General features: G+C 40.0%; 1 protein-coding gene and 1 pseudogene across 1 annotated transcript in view; one reads left to right on the top strand and one right to left on the bottom strand.

The window, feature by feature from the left end:
* The window catches only part of GAB2 (GRB2 associated binding protein 2), a 187,972-nt gene that overhangs the window by 120,254 nt on the left and 42,640 nt on the right, over positions 1 to 25,078 (top strand). The window contains exon 2 of the mRNA XM_059411796.1: positions 13,786 to 14,086. Coding sequence (XP_059267779.1) covers positions 13,786 to 14,086 — 301 coding nt within the window. The remainder of the gene's footprint in view (positions 1 to 13,785; positions 14,087 to 25,078) is intronic.
* On the bottom strand, positions 4,322 to 5,755 carry LOC132028503 (large ribosomal subunit protein uL4-like; annotated as a pseudogene).

Below are 25,078 nucleotides of genomic sequence, written 5' to 3'. Positions count from 1 at the left end.
GGACCATGGACCAGTCCCATGGTCCTGAGATCATGACCTGAGCTGAAACCAAGAGTGGGACCCTTAAACAACTGACTGCACCACCCAGGCAACCCCCCCCCCAATAATCTATGAACATTTTAATTCTCTTATGGAGCAGTTTCCTCTTAAACTTTATTTTGAGTTGACTTTAGTTTCATAGGTAGTTGTAAAAATAATACAGACAGCCTATATACCCTCTATAGTGTCCCCGCAGTGGTAACATCTTCTAAAACTATATTACAACAAGAATGTTGGTATTGATATGGTCAAGATCCAGAACACTTTCATCACCATAAGAATCTCTCATACAGCCATACTCACATCTGTCCCACTCTAAGCCCCTCCTTAACTACTGACAACCATTAATCTGTCTGTTCCTAAATTTTGCCATTTCTTTTTTTTTTTTTAAAGATTTTATTTATTTATTTGACAGAGAGAGATCAGAGGCAGGCAGAGAGAGAGAGGAGGAAGCAGGCTCCCTGCTGAGCAGAGAGCCCGATGCGGGACTCGATCCCAGGACCCTGAGATCATGACCTGAGCTGAAGGCAGCGGCTTAACCCACTGAGCCACCCAGGCGCCCAAATTTTGCCATTTCAAGAATGGTAGGTTAGTGCAGTTGTGCAGTATGTAGTCTTTTGGGGATTGGCTTTGTTGTCTTAGCATAACTCTCTCGAGATGCATTCAAGATTTTGCGTGTGTCAGTACTTTTTTTTTAATTGCTGTGTAGTATTCTATGATAGAGATATATCACAGTTTACTTAGCCATTCACCCACTGAAGGACTCTCAGATTGCTCCAATTTGGAGCTATGACAAATAAAATTTAAACATTCCTGTACAAGTCTTTGTATGAAAGAAATCTTTATTTATCTGGAATAAATACCAGGAGAGCAATTGCTGAGGTATATAGTAGTTGCATGTTTTTAAGAAATGGCCAAAGTTGGGGTACCTGGGTGGCTCAGTCAGTTAAACATCGACTCTGGATTTCAACTCTTGATCGACTCAAGGTCATAAGATTGAGCAGTGGGTCAAGAGAGCCCCCCTCCCAAAAAAAAACCAAAATGAACAACAAAAATAACAAAAAAGGCCAAATTGTTTTCCAGGGTGGCTATATCATTTTAGATTATTACCAACAATGTTTGAGCGAGTGACCCATTTTCTCTGCCTCATCGCCAGCATTTTGTGTTGTTACAATGTTTTATTTTAACCATTCTGATAAGTCTGGGATGATACCTCAGTGTGTTTTAGTTGTGTTTCCAGAATGGTTAAAGCTATTGAGTATCTTTGGGTGTGCTTATTTGCCATCTGTATATTCTCTTCACTGAAATGTCTTTTCATGTCTTTTGCCCTTGTCTTAATTAGATTATTTCCCTCTTTTAACTGTTAAGTCTTGAGAGTTCTTTATATGTTCTAAACATTATTCTTTGTTGAATATGTGGTTTGCAAATACTTTATCCCACTCTACAGCTTGTCTTTTTACCTTTTAAAAATTTTTATTATTTAAGTATACTTGATACATAATGTTATTAGTTTGAGGTGCACAACATAGTGATTTGACAGTTCTATACACTGCAGCGTTCATCATGATAGTGTTACCATCTGTCATCATACAACATTATTACAGTATTATTGACTATATTCCCTATACTATATTTTCATCTCTGTGACTTATTTTATGACTGGGAGTTTATACCTCTTTATTCCCTTCACCTATTTCACACATTCTCCCCAGTCCCCTCCCCTCTAGCAACTACCAGTTTTTTCTCTACATTTATGAATCTGTTTCTGGTTTGTTGCTGTTGTTTGCTTGTTTTGATTTTTAGATTCCACCAATAAGTTAAATCATATGGTGTTTGTCTTTCTCTGACTAACTTATTTCACTTAGCATAATACCATCTAGGTCCATACATGTTGTCACAAATGGCAAGATCTCACTCTTTTAATGGGTAAGTGACATCCATGGGGCAGGGGGAGGTGTCTGTGGGTGTGTATACCACATCTTCTTATTCATTCATCTGTGGATAGACATTTGAATTGTTTCCATATCTTGGCTATTGTAAATAATGCTGAAATGACTATAGAAGTGCATATATCTGGGGCACCTGGGTGGCTCAGTGGGTTAAAGCCTCTGCCTTCAGCTCAGGTCCTGGGATCGAGCCCCACATCGGGCTCTCTGCTCAGTGGGGAGCCTCCTTCCTCCTCTCTCTCTCTGCCTGCTTCTCTGCCTACTTGTGGTCTGTCTGTCAAATAAATAAAAATCATTTTTAAAAAAGTGCATATATCTTTTTGAATAAGTGTTTTTAGGGATTTTTAGGGATAAGTGTTTTAGGGATTAGTGGGGAGGTATAAATACCCAGGAGTGGAATTACCAGATCATATGGTATTTCTGTTTTTAAGTTTTTGAGTAATTGCCATATTGTTTTCCACAGTGATTGCACCAATTTACATCTTCACCAACCTTTGTGCACAAGGATTCATTTGCATTTCACCAACCCTTGTGCACAAGTGTTTCCTTTTCTCTGCATCCTCACCAATGCTTGTTATTTCTTTTTAATAATAGCCATTCTGATTGGTGTGAGGCTTATTGTGGTTTTGATTTGCATTTTCCTGATGATGAGTGATATTGAGCATCTTTTCATTTGTCTGTTAGCCATCTGTATGTCTTCTTTGGGATGTCTACTCAAGTCCTCTGCCCATTCTATAATTCAGTTTTTTATTTTTTGCCATTAAGTTGTGTAAGTTCTTTATATACTTTTTATATAACCCTTTATCAGATAAATCATTTGCAAATATCTTCTCCCACCCAGTAGGTTGCTTTTTTGTTTTGTTGGTGGTTTTCTTAACTGTGCAAAAACTTTTTATTTTGGTATAGTCCCACTTGTTTATTTTTGCTTTTGTTTCCCTTGTCTGAGGAAAAATATCCATAAATTTATTGCTGAAGCTGATGTTCAAAAGACTATTGCCTATGTTTTCATTTGGGAGTTTTATGGTTTCAGGTCTCATATTTAGGTCTTTAACCCATTTTGAGTTAATTTTTGTGTGTGGTTTTGGTTTAAGAACTTTCATTCTTTCGCAGGTAGCTGTCCAGTTCTCCCAACACCATTGATGAGAATGTCTTTTCTCCATTGTATATTCTTGCTCACTTTGTCATAGATTAATTGACCTTTTAAGCATGAGTATTTGGGGGGGGGCCCTCCCTATCCTATTCGATTGATCTTTGTGTTTATTTTTGTGCCAGTACCATACTGTTTTGATTAATATAGCTTTGTAGTATATCTTGATATCTGAGATTGTGATGCCTCCAACTTTGTTCTTTCTCAGGATTACTTTGACTCTTCAGGGTCTTTTGTGGTAACATCTAAATTTTAGTATTATTTGTTCTAATTTTGTGAAAAATCCTTTTGGTATTTGATAGGGACTGCATTGAATCTGTCATTTGCTTTGCATAGTATGAACATTTTAACACTAATAATTTTTCCAGTTCATGAATATGATATAGCTTTTCATTTGTTTGTATCATCGTCAGTTTCTTCCATTACCTTCTAATAGTTTTCAGAGTATAGGTCATTTGTCTCCTTGGTTAAATTTATTCCTATCTATTTTTTTTTTTTTTGGTGCAATTGTAAATGGGGTTGTTTCTTAGTTTCTCTTTCTGCTAGTTCATTATTTGTGCATAGAAACACAACAGATTCCTGTATATTAAATTTGCATCCTGCAACTTTACTAAATTCAGTTATCAATTCTAATAATATTTTGGTAAATTCTTTAGGGTTTTCTATGTGTAGTATCATGTCATCTTCAAATAGTGAAAGTTTTACTTCTTCCTTACCAATTTGGATGCCTTTTATTTTTCTTCCTGCATGCTGCTAACTAGGACTTCCAGTGCTATATTAAATAAAAGTGACAAGGGTGGATATCTGTGTCTTTTTCCTAATCTTAAAGGAAAAGCATTTACTTTTTCACCATTGAGTGTGATGTTAGATGTGGGTTTTTCATCTATGGCTTTTATTATGTGGCCCTATGTTCCCTCTAAACCAACTTTGTTGAGAGTTTTTATCATGAATGGGTATTGAATTTTATTAGGTGCCTTTTCTGCATCTATTGATATGATTATATGGTTTTTATCCTTCATTTTGTTAATGTGATATATCACATTGATTGATTTGTGGATATTGAACCATCCATGCATCCCCGGAATAAATCCCACTTGATTGTGGTGAATGATCCTTTTTTTTTTTTTTTTTTCTCACTGCCTTTGATCAGATCTTTATTCAAAATTTGCTGTCCAAAATGATTTGACTTTTATGAAATAAACAAATTTAGCTTTTTATGCAGTGGGTTTTTTTTTCCCACCAAGGGTTTCTTCTGCTTCTTAGCACCAAAAGCCTTCTTTCCTTTCTTCCCTACCACAGTCTTCTGGCCTGGAAACCCCTTCTCCTATGCTTTAGCTTCTAATTTGCCTTATCCATCCGGAGTCTGTGATTCTTGGCCTGGCAAAGAATGGTGTTCTGGCACATGGACTTTGCATATAGGTTTTCATTTGTTTGTATCATCTTCAATTTCTTCCATTACCTTCTAATAGTTTTCAGAGTATAGGTCATTTGTCTCCTTGGTTAAATTTATTCCTATCTATTTTTTTTTTTTTTTTTGTGCAATTGTAAATGGAGCTTCAACATGATTCTCAGGTTTTTCGGTGGTTTCTTCTTCAGGACTCTGTGGAATCTTCTTGCACAGTGCTTGGAGGGCTCTTTGGATCTCTGGGTTTTTCAAGATTCTGCTAAGGTCTGTATTAAGCATCTTATGCATTGGAAGGTTGTAGTTACTTTTGAAGGGAGGCAGGCTTATGCCAAGTGACATATTTGCAGATCATCTAATTTGCAGAAATGTGACACATGCCCATCAGGAGCAAATTTAAAAATTTTCAGTTTGGTTACATTAAGTAAAGTAATTCGGGAATGTTTCCGAAGGCCTTGATGACTCCGTGTCCTCATTATAAATGTTGTAGAGTCCCCTGTGCTGAATACAATGACTTTCTTATTTTGCCTTTGCCAGCTCTCATTCACTGAGAGGCATAGACCTTTTTCATGCAATTCCAAGCTTTAATTTTCTTATGAAGTAAAACAGCCTCCTAGGTCTTCTTGCAGTCTTTAACTTTATCTTCAGCTATCAAAAGAAGTTCAGGAACTTTGGCAATATCATGACTTTTAGACATGACCAGCACTGGTAAAGCTGAGGCAGCCCAGGCAGAGCCAATGGCATATCACTTCTGTGTTGTGTTCACTCTGGAGTGCCAACAGCACCAGGTTTGCATTGGTCCATACATGTGACACATATTTCCAAAAGCACTCTGGCCAGAATGGTAAGTGTCACCACCTCGAACTCTGGGAATTTGAACCACAGCTCTACCAGTACCCTAAGATTCAGCACTGGTTTGAATTCACTTACAGCATATGGCTATTTTTGTTTCTATACAAGTTGTTGTGAACAAAGTTCACAATATCAGGTCAAATGGGAGATTTGAACACAGCAAGCAAAGTTAAAATTTTTGCCTGATGACTCCCCCTTTTCACAGTACACTGATGTCAGTGGAGGAGCACACACTGTTGCAGGGAGAGGAGAGGGCCATGCTCCTCTCAACCCTGTGGCTCCTATAGGAAAAGCATGAATGATCCTTTTAATGCATTGTTGAATTGGGTGTGTTGATATTTTGTTGAGGATTTTTAGATTTATGTTCATCTGTGATATTGGCTTATAGTTTTGTTTTATTTTATATATCTTTTTCTGGTTTTAGTATCAGGGTAATGCTGGTCTTATATAAAGAATTTGGAAGCTTTCCTATCTCTTCTGTTTTTTGGAATAGTTTGAGACAAATAAGTATTTATTATTCTTTAATATTTGGTAGAATTCATATATTAAGCCATTTTGGCTTGGATTATTAATTTGTTGGGAGTTGTCTTTTTATTATTACCAGTTCACTTTTGTTACTAATAATTGAGCTATTCTAATTTTCTGTTTCTTCTTAATTTAGTTTTGGAGATTGTGTGTTTCTAGGAATTTATTTCTTGTAGGTCACAGGTTATCAGTTTGTTGGCATGTAATTTTCTATAGTAGTCTCTTATAATCTTTATGGTACTGTCTGGTACTGGTTGTAATTTCTTCTCCTTCATTTCTGGTTTTATTTGAGTCCTCTCTTTTTTTTTTTCTTTTTCTTGGTGAGTCTAACTAAAAGTTTAGCAGTTTCCTTTATCTTTTCAAAGAACCAACTTTTGATTTCATTGATATTTCCTACTTTTTTTTAGTTTTGACTTCAGTTATCTCTGCTGTGATCTTTATTATTTCCTTCCATTTACTAACCTTGGGCTTTGTTTGTTCTTCTTTTTCTAGTTCCCTTAAGTGTAAAGTTAGATCATTTATTTAAGATTTTTCTTGTTTCTTGAAGTAGACCTGTATCGCTATAAGCTTCCCTCTTAGGACGGCTTTCATCATATCCCAAAGATCTTGGACCATTGTGTTTTCATTTTTGTCTGTCTCTGTGTGTTTTTTTTATTTTTATTTTTTATCTCTTGGTTAATTCATTGGTTATATAGTAGCATGTTGTTTAGCCTCCATATGTTTGTGATTTTTCTAGTTTTGGGGGGTTTTTATGTGTTTTTTAACAGATTAATATTTTATTTATTTATTTAGATTCTATTTGTTTATTTATTTGACAGAGAGAGAGCGCACAAGTAGGCTGAAGGTGAGGGAGAAGCAGGCTCCCTAAGCAGGGAGCCCAATGTGGGGCTTGATCCCAGGACCCTGGGGTCATGACCTGAGCTGAAGAAAGATGATTAACTGACTGAGCCACCCAGGTGCCCCTCTAGTTTTTTTTTGTTTTTTGTTTTTAAGTAGATTCCACTCCAGATTCCAGTTCAGGCCCCAAACTCAACACCCTGATATTAAGACCTGAACTGAAATAAAGAGTCAGACACTTCATGAAGCGAGCCACCCAAGTGCCCCTATTTTGTTTTTTATTGTAGTTGATGTCTAGTTTCCTGCTGTTTTGGTCAGAAAAGATACTTGATATGATTTCAATCTTCTTAAATTTACTGAGACTTTTTTTGTTGCCTGTCATGCAATTTTTCCTCAAGAATGTTTCATGTGCATTTGAAAAGAATGTGTATTCTGTTTTTTTTTTTTTTGATAGAATATTCTGCTATCTTTTAAGTCCTTCCAGGCTAATGTGTCATTCAAAGGCATTGTTTCTGTATTGATTTTCTCTCTACCTGATCTATTTATTGATGAAGTCGGATGTTAAAGTCCCCTACCGTTATTGTGTTATTGTCAGTTTCTCTCTTTATGTCTGTTACAGATTGCTTTATGTGTTTAGGTGCTCCTCTGTTGGGAGCATAGATATTTTCAATTGCCATATCTTCTTTTTGGATTGATCTCTTTATCATTATGAAATGCTCTACTTTGTCCCTTATTACAGTCTTTATTTTAAAGTCTTTTTCCTCTGATACAAGTAATGACATCCTGGCTTTTTTTCTCACTTCCATTTACATCCCTTTACTGTCAGACTGTATGTGTCTTTTGTCCTCTTAACAAAGGCTTTTGAAGAGCAAAAGTGTTACATTTCATTGAAGTCTAATTTATAAGCTTGTCCTTTTATGGATTATGCTTTTGGTGTCAAGTCTAAGAACTCTTGCTTAGCTCTAGATCTGATTGATTTCCTTCACAGTTTTTTTTTCCCCTAAATGTTTTATAGTTTTACATTTAAGTCCATAATTCATTTTGAGTTAGTTCTTGTATAAGAGGTGAGATTTAAATTGAGGCCCATTCACTTTTTATGGATTCCCAATTGCTTCAGCATTATTTATTGAAAAGACTGTCTTTCTTCCACTGAATTGCTTTTTCATCTTCATCAGCAATCAGTTGAGCATATTTGTGTGGGGCTGTTTCTGGGTTCTTTTCCTTTGTTCTATGTGTGTGCTTCTGCCAGCACCACATAATCTTGAGAACTGAAGGTATATAATAATTCTTGGAATCTAGTGAATTAACAACCCCCCTTTATCTTCCTTTTCAAAATTGTTTTAGCTGTTGCTCTTTCTTTGCCTGTAATTTTGTCTACATCTATAAAAACTCTTGCTGAGATTTTGATAGAAATTATGTCAAATCTGAGTATCAGTTTGGTGAGATGTACTATGTTGAGTCTTCTAATCCATGAATATGGTACACTTCTCTATTTGTTTTTTTTTTCTTTCATCAGCATTGTATAGCCATCAGCATATTTTGATACATTTATACCTATTTCATTTTTTAAAAACTATGAAAGGCATTTTATTTTTATTTATATTTATTTAAACTATGAATGGCATTTTATTTTTATTTGTATTCACTGCTGGTATATATTAGCAAATTGATTTTTATATATTCATCTTGTATCATGTGACCTTGATGGATTCACTTATTAGTTCCAGGAGTTTTTTGAGTATTTTTTTCTAAATTCCTTGGGATTTTCTATGTGTAAAATTATGTCATTGCAAAGAAGGACAATTTTTTTCTTCCTTTATCATCTGTATGCCTTTTATATCTATTTCTTTTTTGCCCTGACTAGAATTTTCAGCAATGTGTTGAATAAGAGTGTTGTGAGTGAGCAGACATCCCTGCCTTATTCCTGATTTTAGGGGAAAAGCATTAGGTCTTTCAATACAAAGTATAATGTTGGTGTTGATCTTTTGTTGATGCTTTTTATCAAACTAGGAAAGCTCACCCCTCGTCCTATTTTTTTGAGTTTTTATTATGAATAGTTGTCAAATTTTGTCAAAGGCTTTTTTCTGCATCAATTGATAGGACCATGTCGTTTTTCTTTAGCCTGTTAACTTGGTAGATTACACTGATTGATTTTTGAATTTTGAATTAGTTTTACATCCTTGGGACAAGCCCCACTTGGTTATCTTATATAATTCTTTTTATATCTTGCTGAATTCTCTTTGCCTTTTATATTCAAGTCCATGATCCATTTTAGCTTAATTTTTGTAAGAGATTTTGTATAGATAAAAGAACAATCCTGAAAAAGCTTTCTTCTTAATACCATATTCAGGACTCATGTTCTCATGTTCTTCTTGCCTTATGTGTCAGTCATCCAACCGTAGATTTTTCATTTCTGTATCATGGACACTTTCAAGCTGAAGGTCCCAGATTTCCTTATAAATATTTATTAGTGGCCAGTGTTCCTAACAGAATGAAGGGAACAAGATGCTAAAGAACTCACATCATAAAGAATCCACAGTATACCTTTATCTTTCTTAATCTCTTTGCTCTAATTCTCTTGCTGCCTGTCCTCCTTTCCTTCTTCCTTCTGTGAACATTTATATATTTAAACTGCACTTATTAGTTTGAATAAGTTAATATATTTATAAAGTGAAGAAAGTCAGCAGATCTTTGCTGAGTTCTCAAATACGCCAAGCATTTTGCCAAGTACGTTTTGACTACATAGGACCCTAGCATCAAGATGTTCACAGCTTAAAGGAGAGGAAGGTATATAAACAGTTGAAATGCCAAAGAAAGCACAAGCTATGAAGAGAATATAAGACAGGAGCACCAGCTCTACCTGGGGAAGTTAGTAAAGGCCTTCCAGCAGTAGTGATACAAGATGGCCCTGAGGGTACATAGGAATTTTCTAGATAGGCAGTGAGGAGAAAGTCATTCTAGGAACATACAGTAGGTTGTGCAAAGACATCAAGTCATGCAATTGTGTGGCGTATTTGAAGAATAATATGTAATTTTTTAAGAACCTATAGTGAGTTCTATGAAATCAGAAGTTTTGCTGTATCCTCAGCATCTAGAATAATCCCTTTATCATCGTAAGCACTAAACAAATATCTGTTCAATGGATGAATGGAAAGGAGGAAGGAAGGAGGCATAAATGAGGGCAGAGAGATAAGAAAGTTTCAGCAATAAAGACCCTTTCTTAGTAACATTTAGCAAAAGCCTACCATAAAAATTCATAGAAGAATAGGAGATGTTCATAATTTACTTGGAAAGAAAAAACAAATACCAAAATATCTGTAATATGTTGCAAAAAAATGACAGGTCATAAAAAGTACATAAAAAGTGTATGAAAGGGGACGCCTGGGTGGCTCAGTTGGTTGGACGACTGCCTTCGGCTCAGGTCATGATCCTGGAGTCCCGGGATCGAGTCCCTCATCGGACTCCCAGCTCCATGGGGAGTCTGCTTCTCTCTCTGACCTTCTCCTCGTTCATGCTCTCTCTCAAGTAAATAAATAAAATCTTAAAAAAAAAAAAAAAAAAAAGTGTATGAAGGCTTAGAGGAAGTAGAGGTCTGTTTCAGCTGAGAGGATCAGAGAAGTTGTCATTGCAGCTAGACTTTTCAGAGTTGGTTATACTTGGTTCTCGGTTGTTTGATTTTTTTTTTTTTTTTTTAATGTGCATTGACTTGGAGAGAAAGTGGTGTGGCAGAAGAGGGATGTGAATTGGGGACTAGACCAGACAGCTTCGCCTGCACTGTCATAAATTCATCAGCACTTGATGGGCCGTCATTTATCCGCCTGCACCACTTCCTTGGAAGCAGAACCTGACAGGCTCCGATGTTATCTGTAGCAGACACCTTTTTCTTGTTTCAGAGGGTGTGTCGGTGTGTATTTATGCTCGCACCTGCACACCAGCGATTTGGAGATAGCCCTTTCTGCAGAGACAAGCACTGAAGGGGACACATGAACTGAAGCACAAGCTAAACTATTGACAGTACATTTTAAAAATGCTCCTTGCTATGCACACACTTGTATATGCAGGCACCTGCTGCATGCACACACACACACACACACACACACACACACACAGAATTCTGTAGGCAGTGGCCTGGGCAAGATTTTAGGTCACTAAATAAATAGTGCTTATTTTTTTATTTCCCTCAGCTCTATCCTGTCTATACCTTTTCTTCATTTCAGTCTAAGGCTTATTAGGCACCAGTTATATCCCTATAACCTACTAGATGCTGTAAGGAGTTCACATAAGAAAAATAATTAGTCAATTAATCCAATACATATTCATTGATAGCCAGCTATATGTCAGGCACTATTCTAAAGACTGAAGGTGCAGCATGGAATAAAAAGAACCAATCTTTGCCCTGGTGTTTGCATTTTGGGAGGTAGAGACAGAAACTCAAAAAAATGTGGTATTTTGGGTGGTATGAGAAGTAGTAAGACCACTATTGCAGAGTAAGGGAGAAAGAGAGTGTTAGGGTTGGTTGATCAGGAATGCCCCTCACTACACCCAGTAATAGAACATTTGAATAGAGACTTGAATGGAAGATGTCTGGGGGAAGAGTATTCCAGGCAGAGGGAACACCTAGAGCAAAGACCCTGAGGCAGAAGTATGGGGCCAATGTGGTGAGAGCAGAATGGCCAAGGTAGAGAGTAGCAGGAGATAGTGTAAGAGATGTAGGATGGGAGAAAGGTGACCGTTAAGTCAGACCCACTGGCCATTTTGCAGATTTTGGGTTTTACTCTGGGATGAAAGCTTTTGGGAATTTTGTGCAGAGAAGTGACATGATTTGATTTATATCAACTTCCATGTTGAGCCTCAGTTGCAGGATGAAAGGGTGGAAAAAGGAAGACCACAAAATGGTGGGCTAGACCAAGTGAGTAACAGTGGAGGTGCAAAGAGACCAATTGTACTTGTATTTTGAGCTGTTCGAACCCATAGGATTCGTTGTTGGATTAGAATTGGAATGTGAAAGTAGTCAATGATGACTTCAAGATTTTTGATCTGAGCACCTGCAAGGAGGAAGCCGCTGTGAACTGAGACAGGGAAGATTGCAGGAAGAATGGTCTTGAGCACATTGGGTTTAAGATGCCTATTAGTGAAGAGTTAGATAGAAGACTCTGGAGTTCAATAGATGGGTCTTGGCCAGAGGAATAAATTTGGGAGTTGCAGCAAGTAGATGGTTAAGCTGTGATGTAGAGAGAGAAGAGAGTCTGAGAATTGAGTGTGGGAGCATTCCAATATTTAGAGGTCAAGGAGATGAGAAGGAACCAACACTGGAGCCTGAAAAAGTGAGATCAGGGAGAATAGGGGATTTGAGGGTGAGTTCTGAGGCCAAGGGAAAAAGGTGCTTCCAAGATGACATAACAACCAGTATCAGGTGTTGCTGAGAGAGCAAGTAAATCCTGAAAGTGTCCTTAGCCACCTTGATGTCTTTGAGACCTTTCTTGAGTTCTGTCAATGATAGGGGTGGGGCAGCCTGATTAGATAGCTTTCCAAAAAAGAATGGGAAGAGAGAAAACAAAAGACCCAGTAGTATAGAAAACTTTTTGAAGTTTTAGTGTAAAGTGAAGCAGAAAACTGGGCCAGAATTGGAGGGGAATGTGGGATCAAGTCAAGCTTTAAATTTTTTTTCCCAGAATGAGGAATGTTGGTGTCCTGAAGGGAATGATCCTAGTAGGAAGGAAAAATGCAGTGATTCCAGAGAATGGGAGAATGATCCAGTGGTGTCCCCTTGTAGGTGAGAGGGGGTGCACAAATGGAAGGGGTTGGCTTTATATCAGATGAACTGTGCATGCTTTTTAGTAACAGGCTACTTTACTAGAGAGGCAGGCTGGTGGGTAAATTTGGTGAGGGAGCATGTGTAAATTCCCTTAATTGCTTATATTTTCTATGAAACAAAAAGAGTGAACATGCTGGAGATTTAAAGGGGAGAAGTTTCAGAGACTGTTGCCAAAGAGCAAGAGAAAAATCATAGACTAGGCAACTGTGGTAGGATCTGGGGGTAACCTGGAGGCCCCCTTGCAATACAGTGATCCAGTCCTTGGCATTTGTCGTGAGTCAGGGTTGTGTAGCAAGGGCTCTGGCTCTGCCAGGTGGCTACGGCAGGTAGTGGTGATGTTGATTCTCATTCTACACAGAAGCCAGCTCCAAAGTAGGAAGTGACTTAACCTGCAGATCACACCGCAAGTTAGTGGTTAAACGTAGACTCTCCCCAAAGTGCCATTACCTGTTACATCTGTTTACCACTTTGTAATGGTGTCTGCTCACAGATGGCGCTGTCTTGTTGAAGAGATGGAATGTAGAGGACAGCGTAATACGTAATCAAGTGTTAAATTCTATCGTATGGCGTGATACAAGGAGTTTATTCAGTAGTACGTGTTGAGGGCTTCATCTGTGCAAGGCCCGATCATAAGTACTCGGGCCATCACAGTGAGCAAGAGAGCGAAAACAGTCCTGAAGGTCTGTGCTTCCGAGAAGTTGTAGAAGGCTTTCTGTGTGACTCTTCCAAGGCATCATCATTTGGTAAAAAGCACAGTGGACTAACAGTCTGGGAACTTGTTTTTCTGCTCCTTCCTACATGTGACATTTCTTCAACTCACCATGCCTTGGTGGGGTCCCTGTCCATATACCGAGATGCTTTAGTTTTTGCAAGTTCCACCTGAATAAAAGTACTAGGGCTTTGAGTCTGTATTCTAACCTAGGGAGTAATTCCTTGGAAATGTTTTAGTCTCCATCTAACTTCTTGATCTAAAAAATGGGAATCCCACCTCTCATTTCATAGTGATAAGACCCTGTTTCCATAGTAAAATGTTGCACTAACATGCATTCTAAAATCATCCTCCAATTTTTAAACTCTGGGGAAGTATGAAAGAGAGGTGAGGCCATGTCCAGCCTGCAGGTGCAACAGTCCCTGCCCTTAACCTAGTGCTCTCTGAACACCTGTGAGATGCTTTGAAATTACTAATAACTTTTTCCCCCTCTTACTCCTCCTTCTTATTCAGGCCTGGAAGAAACGCTGGTTTATCCTGCGGAGTGGTCGGATGAGCGGTGACCCAGATGTTCTGGAGTACTACAAGAATGATCACTCTAAGAAGCCCTTGAGGATCATCAACCTGAACTTCTGTGAGCAGGTGGATGCGGGCCTGACCTTCAACAAGAAGGAGCTGCAGGATAGTTTTGTGTTTGACATCAAGACCAGTGAGCGCACCTTTTATCTGGTGGCCGAGACGGAGGAGGACATGAATAAGTGGGTCCAGAGCATCTGCCAGATCTGTGGCTTTAATCAGGCTGAGGAGAGCACAGGTAGGAGGACTAACACGAACCTTTCTCCCAGGGGACAAGGTGCTTCCTGCAGGGGGCTTAGCTGTTGGGGCTACGATGAAGGCCTTCGGACTCCCTAAGCAAGGAGAGCAGCTTTCCTCTCTGCAGAGGAGTAAATGGCAAAGAGTTAAGAGTGTGAAGGGTTTGGCCGAAAACCAGAGGGACCCCTGGCCCTACTTACATTCAGATGGGAACCGGAAATGTGTTGAGGTGATGATGAAATTAAGGTACTTTGGGGCGTTTCTTCAGGTCCCTCAGCACCACCTCCTTTGTCAGCCCTGCACCTTTCCCCCCTTCCCTCTGCTTCCTAGTGCTCTGTGCTCTTACCTGACACTCAGCCTGTTGGGCAGCTCACGCTGGGATTCCTGCTCTGGTCCACCTCTGTCTGCTCTAGCCCATCTGCTTCAGACTGCCCTGCACAGTTACACTTGCCACATTGTTTTGTCTGTTGGTTTGGGGTCCTCTGTGATTCTTGTTGATGCATAATCCAGTGTTCTTTTATATTCACATGGGAGGGGACAGGTAAAAGGTGGAAATACTGAGATATGTTTGGGTTTTGTTGACTTTCACAAAAGAGTAGCCCAACTTTGTATTGTTTAAGATTTATTTATTTGAGAGAAAGCGTGCGGGGAGTGTAAGTGGAGAGAGGAGCAGAGGAAGAGGGAGAGAGATCCCCAAGCAGATCCCCCTCCGAGCACAGAACCCAACATGGGGCTTTGGGGCTCAACACGTGGGGCTGATGCAGGGTTCATCGCAGGACTTGATCCCATGACCCGAGGATCATGGCCCAAGCCAAAACCAGGAGTCCCACATTTGATTGACTGAGCCACTGAGATGCTCTTGGGTAGCCTAACTTTTTAAACTGAGTTTTTAAGTTGCAGAAATGCTCTTTGATTTTGTTTGGGCTCATCCCCAACCTGGGGATGACTGAGAAACAGATGTTTTTCTGAGGCAGGTGGAGAACTTCAATCAGTAGTTCTTAAAGTGGGTCACACGACAGAATTAAAGAGGACAATTTTTAAAATGTTGATGCAAAGGATCTGTGCCAGATCAGTTTGCTAGGAATCTCAGGGTGGGACGTAGGCATGAGTGACTTTTCACAGTTTCATCCTGAGTGACAAGGGTGTGAGGAACCCTTGCTTATTCCTTACGGCTGGGCGATAGTACATCTATAGAATTTTCTTTGTCCATTCATGCATTAGTGGACCCAGGTTGCTGGCACATTTGGCTACTGTAAGTAATGCTGGAGAGGACATGGAGCTGTAGCTATCTCTCCAAGGTAATGATTGCAGTTCCTACAGATCTATACCCGAAGAGTTGCTGGATTATATGGTAGTTCCATTTTTAATTTTTTGAGGACCCTCCATACCATTTTCCATACTGACTATACCAGTTTACGTTCCTGCGAGCAGTGTACAAAGGTTCCCTTTTCTCTGCTTGCTTGTTAGCCCTTACCTCTTATCTTTTTAATAATAGTCAATAGGTGTGAGTCAATAATTGCTAATTGTGGTTTTGATTTGATTTACATTTCCCTGATGGTTAATGATGTTGTGCACCTTTTCAGGTAACTTGTTCATCTGAATATCTTCCCTGGAAAAAATGTCTATTCAGATCCTATGACCATTTTTTAATTGGGTTATTTGTTCTTGTTTTTGCTACTGAGTTGTGGGAATTCCTTACATATTTTGGATATTAACTCCTCATCAGATATGTGGTTTGAAAGTACATATTTTCTTCCATTTCCTTGGTTGCCTTTTCATCTTTTTACTTTTGCTGTGCAGAAGCTTTTTAGTTTAATGTAGTTCCATTTGTTCTGTTTTTCTTGTTTGTGCTTTTGGTGATATCCAAAAAACCCATTGCCAAGACCAATGTCAAGGAATCTTTTTTCTATGCTGTCTTTTAGGAGTTTGATGGTTTCAGGTGTTACCTTTAAATCTTTAATCCAGTTTGTGTTAGTTTTTGTGAGTGGTATAAGAATGGGGTCCAGTTTCCTTTTTTTTTTGCATGTTAATACCCAGGTTTCCCAGCACCATTTTTTGAAGACACTATCTACTATCTTTTCCCCCACTGAGTACTCTTAGCTCCCTTGTCAAATATTAGTTGACCATACATGTGGGGGGCTGTTGTATTCCATTGATTTTTATCTGTCTGTTTATGAAAACATAGTCAAAAAAAAAAAGGTCATACCATACTGTTTTGATTACTGCAGCTTTGTAATAGAGTTTGAAATCAAGAAGTGTGATGCTTCCAGATTTGTTCTTTTTTCTCAGGATTGCTTTGGCTATTTGGAATCTTTTGTAGTTCCATATGAATTTTAGGATTGTTTTTTCTATTATTGTAAAAAATGCCATTGGAATCTTTATTGAGATTTCCGGGAATCTACAAGTGGCTTTGGGTAGCATGGATATTTTAACAATGTTAATTCTTCCAATCCATAAACATGATATATCTTTCTATTTATTTGTGTCAAAGTTCTTAATTTTTGAATGGGCTGCATTTTTGCTTTGCGCCAAGCTCTCTAAATTATGTAGTCTGTTAGGCCTGGGCTAGATGTCCTGTCCTAGGAATTCTTTGATTTTCTTCTTCCTTGCAGAAGGATTAGGAGTCCCCATTTTACCCTTAAAATCTTTGGTATAATCTTTGTTTCCTGTATGGAATTTCCTGGTTTCCCCAAATCTTTGTCATTTATAGGCTTCATGTGTTTTCTGTTTTTTTCTTTATTTTGTTCCTGATGAAGGAATAAAAAGCTCATTTCATGCAAAAAAGAAAAAAACAAAGCAAAGAGAGGAAGAATAAAAAAGGAATCAAAAGAACAAGGTGGGGAAAACAAGACTACTTCCCCCAACCCAGTCTCAAAGCTTTCATAAATGTGAGAAGTCCAGGGCACCTGGGTGGGCTCAGTGGGTAAAGCCTCTGCCTTCAGCTCAGGTCATGATCTCAGGGTCCTGGGTTCGAGCCCCACATCGGGCTCTCTGCTTCCCTTTCTCTCTGCCTGCCTCTCTGGCTACTTGTGACCTCTGTCTGTCAAATAAATAAATAAAATTTTTTAAAAAATGTGAGAGGTCCAAAATATACCTTAACTTTTTAGAAAACAGGTATGTTGGGGGGGGGGGGAGAAGTAATCAGAAAGCAAACTGCTTTAATGTTTTTATTTTAATTCCAGTATATATAAGTATATATACGGTATAGGTATATATACAGTATACATATATATATACACACACACAGTATATATATATATATATATATATATATATATATACACAGTGTTATATAAATTTCAGGTGTACAATATAGTGATCCAGCAATTCTATACATTACTCAGTGCCCATTGTAAGTGCACTCCTGAATCCCCATCACCGGTTTCACCCATCCTCCACTCACTTCCCCTCTAGTAACCATCAGTTGGTTCTCTATAGTTAAGAGTCTGTTTATTGATTTGTCTCTCTTTTTTTCCTTTGCTTATATGTTTCTTAAATTCTGTATATGAGTGAAAGCATATGGTATTTGTCTTAATGACAAGATCTCATTCCATGATAATATATATGAATATATTCATATTTATTTTTATATATGGAATTATATAGTCTGTATATATATAATGGAATATTCATATTCATATATATATATATACACACACACACACATACACATCATTCATCTATTGATGGACCCTTGGGCTCCTTCCATAAGCTGGGTATTGTAAATAATGCTGCTATAAACACAGGAGTGCATGTGTCTCTTTATATCAGGGTTTTTGTATTTTGGCGGTAAATAATACCCAGTAGTGTGATTACTGGATACTAGGGTAGTTCTATTTTTAAATTTTTGAGGAAACTTCATGCCATTTTCCACCATGGATGCACCAGTTTGCGTTCCCACCAAAAGTGCATGAGCGTTCCTTTTTCTCCATGTCCTCACCAACACTTGTTGTTTCTTGTGTTTTTTATTTTACCTATCTGACAAGTGTGAAGTGATAGCTCATTGTGGTTTTGATTTGCATTTCTCTGATGATGAGTGATGTTGAGCATCTTTTCATGTTGGCCATCTGGATATCTTCTTTGGAGAAATATCTGTTCATATCTTCTGCCCATTCTTTTACTGGATTGTTTGTTTTGGAGTGTTGAGTTGTATCAGTTGTTTATATATTTTGGATACTAGCCCTTTGTCAGATATGCCATTTGCAAATATCTTCTCCTGATTAGTAGTCTGCCTTTAGTTTAGTTTTTTTTTTTTTTAATTGTGTCCTTTGCTGTGCAGAAGCATTTTATTTTGATAAGGTCCCAATAGTTTATTTTTGCTTTTGTTTCCCTTGGCCTTAAGAGACATATCTAGAAAAAAGTTGCTATAGCCAATGTCAGAGAAATTACTGCCTGTGTTCTGTTCTAGGACTTTTATGGTTTCAGGTCTCACATTTAGGTCTGCAGTTCATTTTGAGTTTATTTTTGTGGATGATGCAAGAAAGTGGTCCAGTGTTACTCTTGCAAGTAACTGTCCAGTTTTCCCCAATACCATTTGTTGAAGAGATTGTGTTTTTCCCATTACATATTCCTACTTCCTTTTTCAAAGGTTAATTTACCATATAATTGTGGGTTTATTTCCGGGTTTTCTGTTCTGTTCCATTGATCTATATGAGCAAATTGCTTTTTTAATTTTTTAAATAATTTTTTTATTATGTTAATCACTATACATAAATAGTTTTGATGTAGTGTTCCATGATTCACTGTGTGTAACACCCAGTGCTCCATGCAATACGTGCCCTCCTTAATACCCACCACTGGCAAATTGCTTTTAATTAAATTATTTCCTTGTGGGATTAGAGGTGTTCCAACTGAGAGAAATATCCTTGAGATGTAACAAAAATTACTCTTGGTGCAAATATATTTTTAATCACATATTTAAAAAGTAATTAATGTCTGAATCCTTAATTTTACTGTATAGGATTTAAATATAGTTCAAATACAAAGAGTGGAACCACACTTGCTTGCTTTGGTAGGAAGAGGCATTCACCCATTCATACATTGTTTTTTCAGTTATTCATCTAGCAAAGCTTTATGGAACATCTGTTTTGTGACAGTTCTTGTCGCAAACCCTGAGTCTACAAAGATGACCAGTAGGTTCCAGTGCTCAGAGATCATCGTCCAGTGGAAGGGACAGACCACTAACAGGGAGTGCTGGGATAGAGGCATCACCATAGCTGGACCCCAGCCCGCGCCCCACCAGCTCACTGAGGGAGGGAAGGTTTTAAGGGCACGTGACAAATAATCAAGTCAGTATTTTTTCACCAGCTTTGTCTTTTAAAAAAATATTTTGCCTTAAACCTTTGACTTCTTTTTTTAAGGGGATTATTTTATTAGATGCCAGGTGGTTTCATTACCAGAGCAAAGATGTTAGTTGTCTGTGACAGAAGGTTAGGATTCTTTGTGAGATCTTTCTGAGGGAGACAGTAGGCTTTTCTTCCCTCTCATAGGAGGATCTAGTGTGTTAAAAGATTCAACCACATATAATGGGTTATGTTTTAATTTAGAGACTTTCTTAAAAATGGATTATATCTATAAAACCCTCAGATGAGGAATTTAAACTTAATCACCCAAATCAGTGGGGTTTTTTGAACTGAGAGTCAGGATTAGAGGCAAAGCAGGAAGGAAATTAATACCTGACTACCTACTTTCACTTACTCCATTTCATCACTTTTATCAACTATGCTCCCATTTTTTTCAAGTAAGGAGACTGTTTCTTCTTCCCTGCCTAGCACTCCAAGATGTCAGCTCCTCTCTGTCCTCATGCCTGCTTCGGCAGGTTCACAGGGGCTCTCCACCATCCTCTGTCCCTGAGGCTTCCTGAAAACAACACTGCTCTCCTTGTGCTGTGGCTTCCTGAGAACCAGCCAGTCTCTCGGGTGTCTGTCAGCGGCCACCTTATGTGGAAAGCACCCTGTACTGATGCCTAACCCTCAATAGTCACAAAGGAAAGCAGTAGGAGCTATATATTCAGCATCTACTCTGTGTGAAGTAGGAGCTCTGCATAAATTTTCACTAAAAATTCATAGGAATCCTCTGCAGTAGGAGCAGTTTTGACTCAAAATACATAGCTTGAAAATGACAGAACCAGGAGCCTCCTCTAACCCAGATCTGACTTTGTATTATAATACGTGCTTTGTCTCTGACCTCCGGGAAATGCGAATGTGTGCCAGCACCAAGCCCAGACAATTTTGCCCCCTTGGTCCCTACAGTGTTGGACTGGAAGTGCTCTCTCATCCCCTCCACAAGGGGTCTTACAGCTGCTCAGGTTTACCTCAGGTTTATCAACCCAGATGGCTCCCATTCTTCGGCTGACATATTCCAAGAATTTAGTAGCTTCTAGGGCTCTAAACCAGTCATCACACACCCCTGGCGATCTTGTAGGCTGGAGGTGAAGGAGGCCTGAATTCGAATCACAACTCTGGGATTATAGGAACAGGTCCCGTGATTAAAGTCCCAGTGTCCTTTTGTTGACTAGAGCTAAAATTATCTTCTCCCCCAGTGACTCTGCTTCTCTCTGGATTCACCAAGATAGACCTCAGACCCCTGGCAGCCCCTCGATAGTGCCCAGAGGAGTACTTGCATTGCATTCCATGTAGAGCTATCCCCTGGAGCTGTGCAAGGCACTATCCCCACTCGGTCCTTGGTCCTGGAGAAATTTCTTCCTGGGGAAGCCTCCTTCAAGCACACACACCCTCTTTCTTTCTCTATGTAAGGGTTGTAATGGGACCCATTTAAAAAAAAAAAAAAAGCCTTCTGTTTTTCACTTTCATCTGGAAGAGATTGTACGGCAGATGGAGACTTTCTTTTAAAGCCTTCTTGCCACCCCCAGCTTCTGTCTACTGCCACCCTCCGATTCCTCACATGTTCCAGCCAAAAATGTCTAGGCTCCAGAACAGACCAGGAATGAAACTGAGTCTGACTATTGGCATAAGGATGGAGGAAACAACCTCTTGACAGAGAGCTCTTTCCTAAGGGGAACTAGGGACGATGCTCAGGAAGGAAAAGCAATTCCAAGAATATCAAGATTTCATATCACGTGTGTGGAGTTTCGTGTGTGATTGTGTGGGAGGGGGAGGGGCGGAGTACACGCAAGCACACAAGCAAAAATCAGAGCCCCATCTTCCTCTGGGAATCAAAATAGCCTTCAGTCCCCAGAGTAAGGGAGCAGAAAGCATTTCTGAGCTGTGTTTATGAGCAGACGGGTCCAAGTCCTCACGTTTGTGGCCCCGTGGTAGGCAGCTGTCCCTGACCAGATGCACCACACACAAAAAAGAACCAGCTCTCAGCACAGAGCTTTGATGAATTATTCATGGACTCAGGAGTCATCCACTGTTTGGAAGCCCTCACCCCTTTGAATCCTCTGAGCTGAGGACTCCTCCTTCCCTTTGTCCCCTCCCTCCTGTATGTATTCAGTAACGGGGCTGCTCTCACAGGGAATCTGAAAGGCACGCTGGCTCTACTTGAGTCCCAGGCCTGCGATTTAGTTGCCTGGTATCTTTACCTCTTTGAGGTTTTAATCATCTTTAAAGTTGAGATGATGCTCCCTGTAGTTGTTGAGAGGAAGGTAAGAAATGGATGGAGGTGCACAACGTGAGTGCTAACTGCTTGGTTCACTGTTTTCCCTGTAGTGGTTGTGGTGGTGATAGTTTTTATATCTCTAGGTCAAGATGAACAGGATATGATTTAAGTGTCTGGTGTTTTTAGAGGAACTTACAGATGACAAAAGACTTAATGCGGTCTCCTTTGAGTGTAAAGAAACAAAGATAGACAGGGTTGCGACGTTATTCCTCTTGCTCAGGTAAGGATGCTAAGGGGTAAACAGTGCAGAAAGCAATGTTGCCGGGGCTCCAGTCCAAGGCTCTAACTCCCTCTGTGGGCCGTGCACTCTAACTCCTCATGAGTCCCAGCCCTGCGTCACAGACCTGTTTACCACAGTGGCTTGTAGGTCACAAAATAGCCAGCTAGAGGGAAAAGCAGGAAGTTCCTAAGACACCAAGAACAGACCATTTAGAAAGTAAAGTGCTGTCTATACATTAATATTAAACTTTGAGGCTAAATTGCCAAGGTAGCATGCTCCATGTTATTTTTTTAAAAGATTTTATTTATTTATTTGACAGAGACAGAGAGATCACAAGCAGACAGGGAGGCAGGCAGAGGGAGACTGAGAAGCAGGACCCCCGATGAGCAGAGAGTCTGACTTAGGGCTCGGTCCCAGGACCCTGAGATCATGACCGAAAGCAGGGGCTTAACCCACTGAGCCACCCAGGTGCCTCTGTTATTTTTTTTATTTAACTTTAATTTAATTCAGATAGAGTTAACATACAGTGTTACATTAGTTCCAGGTGTACAATATAGCGATTTGACACTTCCATACAACACCCAGTGCTCATCACAGCAGGTGCCCTCCTTATTCTCCATCACTTGTTTCACCCATCCCCCCACCTACCCATGGTTTACCTCTCTGGTAACCATCAGTTTGTTCTTTTTCCTTTTTTTTTTTAAAGATTTTATTGATTTGACAGAGATCACAAGTAGGCAGAGAGGCAGGCAGAGAGAGGGGGAAGCAGGCTCCCCGCTGTGCAGAGAACCCTACTCGGGGCTTGATCCCAAGACCCTGAGATCATGATCCTAGCCAAAGACAGAGGCTTAACCCACTGAGCCACCCAGGTGCCTCCATCAGTTTGTTCTTTATGGTTAAGAGTCTGTCTTTTGGTTTCTCTCTGTTCTTTTTCTGTTGTTCATTTGTGGTATTTCTTAAATTCCACGTATGAATGAATTCATATGGTATTTGTCTTTGTCTGACTTACTCTGCTTAGTGTTATGCTCTCTAGCTCCATCCATGTCGTTGAAAATGGCAAGGCTTTACTCTTTTTTGTGGCTGAATAATATTTCATTTTACACACACACACACACACACCACATTATCTTTATCCATCATAAGTTGATGCACCCTTGGGTTGCTTCCATAATCTGGCTATTATAAATAATGCTGCTATCAACATGGGGGTGCGTGTATCTCTTTGAATTACTGTTTTTGTATTTGGGGGCTTAAATACGCAGTAGTGTAATTACTGGAGCATACGGTGGTTCTATTTTTAATTTCTGAGGAGCCTCCATACTGTTTTCCACAGTGGCTGCACCAGTTTGCGTCCCCTCCCACGGCGTAAGAGGGTTCCTTTTTCTCCATGTCCTTGCCAACACTTGTCGTTCAGCATGATCCATCTTAGAGTAGCCAACAAACTGCTGTGAATTAGAGCTCAGGGACTATAGTTAGTAATTCTTGAAGATCTTGAAGTGAAGCCAAAGCCTCCTCCATTCCCTTGGTATTATTTTAGTGTCTTCCCTCTCCTGAGCTCCTTGGCGGGAGTCTCCTAGTAGTCGCATGTCTCACTCTGTAGAATGAGGACTTCCCAGAGTTCCAGCCAACTGTTCTTTATCTCTTCCCCACCTTCTCTCTATGACAGTTTTGGGTGAGGCTGCCCCACCTTTTAGGTATTTTGTAAATACTGAAACTTCAGATAATCCATGAGTTCCCCCAATAACCCAGCAGCGGAATTGTTTTGAGTTCTGGGTCACCTCTGGGATCAAATGATGCCCAAAGGAATGCTTTTGGGAAATCTTCAGCTCCTAGTGGCAGAATGTCATCAGGGTTGGGAGGATGGTGTCTTCAAGCTGCTCCTTCCTCTCTAGAAGGGAATGGTGCCTTAAAGGTCAGGACCAGACCCCTTCTTCTGGAACTCTGACAGCAGGGAGGGCTGTGGTGGAGACACACAGTCCACCCAGATGCCTTCTGGTGACCTTGGTTCTTTCCCCCAGACACAGTGAGTGGGAGAGCCAGCAGTGGAGGAGGGTGGGAAGGAAACAGGCCTTTCTCAGAGACCTCACCCTTTCTCTCTTCTCATCCGTGGGAGGACTGTCTCCTCCCTTGTTCCCTCCCCTACCTTTTGCTCTCGGGATTTTTTTAACTGAGCTCAGATCGCTCATCTCCTCTGGGGCATCCTTATTGGAAGCTTAGAGCAAATGTGGGAGGTAAAATCCAGCTTCTCCCTGCGCTGACAAAAGTCCCTTGAGGAGCAAAGAACAGAGTGTAGACTGACCCGGGCCCCAGCCCAGAGGCGGAGGCTACTGTCTGAATCACCCACCCTTTTTTTCCACTGAGACAATGAGGAAAATAAACATCCAGACCAGTTTCCAGCCAGATCTGAAATCCTCATGCCTTTTTTAAAAGAAAAATGTTATTCTAAATCACCCAGAAATATCAAGCCTTCCTCCTCAATCTTTTGTTTGTTTGTTGTCTTTTGTCTACAGCTGGGTCTGGTCACCCCAAGAGTAGGCTTTGAGTTGGGACATGAACTCCATAAATTCCCCCACAGACACCCCTAAAGGCTCCAGCCTTCGCCTACAGGGAAGCCCAAATCCCTCTGGAGGACGAGAGGGTGACAGGGAGAAACCCGACCCTCTTATCCTCCTTCTAAGCCTTGATCCCTCTTCCTGCTTTCCCTTTTATATCAGACACCACCCCCCCTCACCAACCCAGGCCGCCACCCTGGATTCAGTCCAGTGTTACCTGCCAAAACCCACAGACTGCTAGAGGGGAGAGTGTCTCATCCCGACTCTTCAACCCCAGAGCCTTGCCAGCTCACAAACATCTCTTGAGATGCCCCCCTCTTTAGTTCGTTGAGAGCTTCTGATGATCTCCTGAGAAGGCAGGTGGTAAAGAATTGATGAGTGGGTCCCAGACCGGATCCCACAGCCCAGCCTAACTAATTTTTCGGTAGAGGTAGAATTAGAACTTTGACTTTAGAGGTAAGGTCACCTTGGACCTCGGAAAATGTTTTTTTTTTTTGATAGAGAGAGAGATCGATCACAGGTAGGCAAAGCAGCAGGCGGTGGGGGGGGGGGGCGCAGGCTCCCCGCTGAGCAGAGAGCCCGATGCAGGGCTCTATCCCAG

This window comes from Mustela nigripes, chromosome 1 (genome assembly GCF_022355385.1).
Source record: "Mustela nigripes isolate SB6536 chromosome 1, MUSNIG.SB6536, whole genome shotgun sequence".
Classification (NCBI taxonomy): Eukaryota; Metazoa; Chordata; class Mammalia; order Carnivora; family Mustelidae; genus Mustela; species Mustela nigripes.
Note: the sequence above shows the minus strand (reverse complement) of the source record. Positions and strands in the feature narration are given on the sequence as shown.